Source organism: Arachis duranensis, chromosome 5 (assembly GCF_000817695.3).
Source record: "Arachis duranensis cultivar V14167 chromosome 5, aradu.V14167.gnm2.J7QH, whole genome shotgun sequence".
NCBI classification, from domain to species: Eukaryota; Viridiplantae; Streptophyta; class Magnoliopsida; order Fabales; family Fabaceae; genus Arachis; species Arachis duranensis.
Genome location: NC_029776.3, coordinates 3,031,203 through 3,036,017, shown reverse-complemented (window position 1 = coordinate 3,036,017; position 4,815 = coordinate 3,031,203). Strand labels below are relative to the sequence as shown.

General features: G+C 38.4%; 1 protein-coding gene across 3 annotated transcripts; it reads right to left on the bottom strand.

The window, feature by feature from the left end:
* Window positions 1–561: 561 nt before the first annotated feature.
* On the bottom strand, window positions 562–4,575 carry LOC107487370 (probable apyrase 7). 3 transcript variants are annotated; one of them, XM_021141976.2, is made up of 3 exons: window positions 2,177–4,567; window positions 1,349–1,692; window positions 562–1,201 (listed from the first exon to the last, which is right to left on the bottom strand). In XM_021141976.2, the coding sequence occupies exons 1-2, from the start codon at window positions 4,116–4,118 to the stop codon at window positions 1,382–1,384; spliced, it is 2,253 nt and encodes a 750-aa protein (XP_020997635.1). In that variant the 5' UTR covers window positions 4,119–4,567; the 3' UTR covers window positions 562–1,201; window positions 1,349–1,381. The 3 variants fall into 3 exon arrangements, with proteins under 3 accessions (XP_020997635.1, XP_015963471.1, XP_052118036.1); XM_016107985.3 differs by having other exon boundaries at window positions 562–1,186; window positions 2,177–4,564; XM_052262076.1 differs by lacking the exon at window positions 562–1,201 and having other exon boundaries at window positions 1,488–1,699; window positions 2,177–4,575.
* Window positions 4,576–4,815: the final 240 nt, after the last annotated feature.

Sequence of the window (4,815 nt, the reverse complement as noted above, 5' to 3'; positions counted from 1 at the left end):
TAGAGTAATTGTTGGAGATTCAAATGGTGGATATGCAAGTATGATAACATTTACTTGCATTGTATTATTTGATCTACATACCAAAATTGATAACATTCGAGATTACAGTATAAGTAATAAGGGTATTTTTTTTATAAATTTGTTTTAAAAATAAAAAAATTCATGGTTTTATTATTTTTTTATTTTTAATTTTCTAAAATTTGATTAATTGATTTTTAAACTTTGTTAAGTAAGCAAATGTGTTGACGTGGCATCATTAGAGAAACAAAAATGCCTTAAATTTAATGTATAAAAATTTTGGTATCAACTTTGGTGAGTGTGTTGCCTCCTATACTTTTTCTTGCCGACATAGCTACGTTTGATTATTTCGCTGGTTGCGTAAAATGCTTAAATGAAGCCAATATTCAATTGAGAATTTCTATAAGCAATATTTTCTGCTCAATTATATACTAAAAGAACAACCGGTAAAGGAAAAAAAAAGAGTGCAATACATTGCTGTTGATGGTAGAGACAAAGATGTAGTTCTTTCTTAATCAAATTTTGGTGACTTCATCCTTATCGTTCAATAATGACCCGTTTTGTTGTCTTGGAAGTTTTATTATTTTGTTGTCTTGATCTATAATTGCCAAAACCAGAAGCAAATCCACTCTTCCACGCCATGTTCATTCACCAATAATTGGCTCCATTTAGACCAAAAACACTGTCCTTATACACAGCACTAATGTTGTATGGTGTAATTGAAATCATATCCAATGGCTTGTTTGATGTGTAACATGTTTGTGTACTTATAACTCCTCTCTGTGGTTCATCTTTCCAAGTCAATACTCATCTATGAAACAAGGGGAGATTCTCTAATCTCTATAGTAATGGCACCTAATTAGTCTAAAGAATGGTATTAACTACAGAAAACAGCCATGAATTAATGGATCTAGTGAACTATGTTAGCCATTGATGCTTGAGTAGCACCACAAAAGCTACAATGCTGAGGCAGAAATGGAGATATCAAGCAGCTATAAATCGTTCCCCGGTTCGAGTGCTTAATGGAAATGGATCCTTTATAATCTGGAAAATCCGAATTGACCATGTCAAGTGTAAATTTCCGCAATTGCTTACTTGGCATGATCAATTCAATTTCTCATTTGGAATCAGTTCTTCTGGCTGCTGCTGCATCTTTAGCTCCACTTTTCTGCAAGACAAAAATCTAAAAAATGATGAGAAAAATATAAATTCTTTTACCCATAGAAAAATCGCCAGAAAAGATTGTTTGCTTGCTTTACTAATCACTATTACTTATGTTCCACTATAAGGAAGTAAGTATAGAGAAATATGTTAATGTAATCATTCATACCAATCAATGTTAATGTCTACAGAAAATGATTCCCTAAACCTTCACGAGATGTGCCTCAGCCACCGAGGAATCCAGGTCTTCGCGAGATTGTGACCTCCTACTCTGCAGCCGCATCTGAGTTCTGTGGGGAGACCAGAATGCGCCCATAGTATTGCTGTCAAACTGCATCTGCCCTAAACTTGTCGATGAAAAACTATGCGAAAAGCTACTGGCTGAGGGGTACAAGGAAGATTCCATAAGCTGGATGCCACCACCGTCATCACCAAGACCACTACCAAGGGCAAAAGGGCTACCTTGTGAGCATGCGACGGTTGGGCTGAGTGGCATCTTTATTCTTCCATCCCCTGAAGACTCGTAGGCATAAACGACTTTAAAGCTCAATTATATAAGGACATTGTGAACAATGCAAATAGAGTGCACAAATCAGCCCATGATAGCAGTTTTGGTTATAAATGACTCTACAGAGCTAAAATCATGCCTAAAATATTTGATCAACACTTGCGACAACTGCAGCTGGGATGCATAATGAGCAGACACTACATAGTGACTAAGTTATAACAGTAAAAATTTAGTGCAAACATGATCAATAGCATTGTTTGATCTATGTAGCTGATCCTATCCAATTGGATAAGACTTTGTTGTTATTGTTGTTTTAATATAATAGTAAGAGTCTACCACTTATACCATATCTAGTACTAAAAGTCAAAAGTAAATCTAAAAGATAACAATTGACAACTCGATATGCATCTCAATTCTCAAACACGTGTTGAAAAAATAGTTCATCAGTTTATCTGGTAGTCAAAATCAACATGTATTTAAATAGCTTACCAGAGTTGATTGGACTCCATCGCTGGAACTGAAAAGGAGATGGGATATTCAAAACAGAAGCACTGGAAACATTGCTATGTCTGAAAATGGGAAGATATTTCCTCCGGAAGAACCTTGGTATCGAATTGCCAACACATGATAAAGCACAGAGTAGGATAATCAAGGAAAGCAACAAAATGAGAAAAAGAACAAGGGGATTTATCTTCATTGGAAGCAATTCCAAACCACGAAACCCAAATCCGGTGGAATATGCTTTCCCTGCTTCCAACAAGGCAACACCAAGAGTCCAAGTGATACTTCCAGAGCCAACAGATATTTGGTCATCAGTAATGTGCAAACCTTCTCTCAGCAGTGATGCAATGTATGGCGCTCTAAAGCAGTATTGCTCGATAAAGGGTTGAGGGGCAACACTTTTCTTTGCAACATCCCATTTCTTCCCACAAAAAGTCCTGCCTTTTTCAACTACATCATCAAGTGTGGCCTCAGAACTCAAGTTGAAAAATCTATACACCACATAAAATCCAGAAATCACATAAAAGTGGCCATATGGGCGTGGGAGATTCTTGCGCAAAGCACAAGGTTGTACTCCACAATCAAGTGCTGCACCGATATTGGACCATTCGGCCAAATTGACGGCAATTTTTGCAAGTGCATTACATTCTTGCCAATTCGGAGCACCAACAAGCACTACTGAAGTTCCTGATGCTCCTATCTTACCCAATTGTTTCTGATTACCAACAGGATTTCCACCTCCTTTGTTACCGAAAGAACAACGAGGGCAAAAATATTGTTCCTTGTACCCAGCTTGCAAGCAAGGATGTTTGAGCTCTCTCTTTTCATTAGCTATGCCGGCATTGGCAGATGATCCGAACTCTCTCTTAAAGAGATGCGCCACAGATTTACCAAATGCCTCATTAAGACCATACCCTGGGAGAGAGTAAGCAGTGAGATGATGGCTCACTGATCCCATCCGAACATACAAACTAGTCTCATTATTCAGCTGCTGATCACTCTCAAATGTTACTTGCAATGATGAGCCACCCAAATCAAGCGCACCATAAGTTGCCTTCCTAGGTCTAACACCCAAGATGCCACTATAATAATTAAGTGATATCCATCCAAAATAAGCCTCCTCAGTACCAGATATAGTCTTAACCCAATCCTTCTTACACAAGAAAGGAGATTGCTTTAACACAGACCAGGCATTATCTAGCAGCCACTTCGAGTCAGCGCTGGGGAGTCTCCGGACACCTGCGGTAGCATAAAGGAAAACCGAAGTACCCCTATGAGCATGTGCCGGTATCTGCTTCTGCGCCCAGCGAATTAATGGTTTCAATGCACCCTTCAAACCAGTAACATTATTCACCAACTTATCAAGGCCAGGCTCAGTTTCCATTCTATCATACGCACGACCACTCTGAGAAAGTGGCTTTTTCTGCAAACCACTCCTCAGTGACTTGATAACTATTGGAAGACTATTATATTTCTTGTGCTGAATGGAAGCATGATAAACATAAATCCTATTCCCGGTGCTACCACAATCAATCACAACAAAATACTTCCCAGACCCTTGACTCCAATAGGAATAAGCAATCACCAAAACCATGTAAACTATAAAAAGGAACAGCGTAAGAAAAATTGCAAGCTTGATGGCACTGACCCATTTCTTGCGAGAACAGTTGGCAACACTTTGAACAGGCTTCACCTTATGAAGTGGTTGCTTCAAATGGGTTGGAAGAACAACACCGGTGACATCATCAGCAACATGGCCACGTTCAGGACCAAATTGGGGGTACGAGGAGAAGTCCTGAAGAGAGGAAGAGACTCGCAGGTTGTTATTTTTGGTGGCTGCAAAAGGCAGAGAGAGTGGGTATGCAGAAGGAGAGGAATTTTGGGTATGCAACAAAGTGGATAAAATTGCAGTGATTTTACTAAAGATCATGTCTTTTTGATGTGAAGAAGAATACCCACTTTTGATTGAAGAGGTTTATGGATAGGTGGTGGTGGTGGTGGTGGTTGAAGAGCGCAACTGCATAGCATTTGGTGGCACAGGCATAATAGTGCGATCAAATAGAAGGGAACAACCCAATGCGAAGATTGAGTTGAACCCCACTGAGATTTTGTGATGAATTGGAAGAATTAGTAGTCAAAGAGAGATTTTTAGACAAAACGTAAAAAGAGGGTAGAAGTTGGTTGTGGTGCAGACATGAAAAATGAAAGAGAGTTTGAAAGGGAAAACTGAATGTGGAAATTGAAAGAGATTGAAAGGGCAATTAGGAGAAAGTTTCAGAAAAGGTGGTTTTTTATGGTCGTTGATTAGGTCGATGACGCAACAGAAGGTGCAAGTGCAACTGCAAAACTGAGGAAGATGACCATTGTTTTTTCTTTTTTGGCGTTTTCATGTTGGTAAAATTAAAAACTCCCCCTTTTTTTTTGTCAAGAACTCCCCCCTGTTTTTTATATTGTTCCTGTCACTCATGGGCCTAATGGGCTTCATTAATTACCAATTTAAACGGAAGCCCTTTTTGTGGCTTATTTTTTTAGATATTGTAAAATGAAAGGTGTAATACAATATTATGTAAATTTAGTATAGTACACTGATATGAAATAGATTAATGTAAGAATAAATTGTCACTAAT

Coding starts and splice junctions, on each gene's coding strand:
- LOC107487370 (XM_021141976.2), bottom strand. CDS start 4,118: ATGATCTTTAGTAAAATCACTGCAATTTTATCCACTTTGTTGCATACC. Junction 1,693..2,176: donor ATGGAGTCCAATCAACTCTG/GTAAGCTATTTA, acceptor ACGAGTCTTCAG/GGGATGGAAGAATAAAGATG.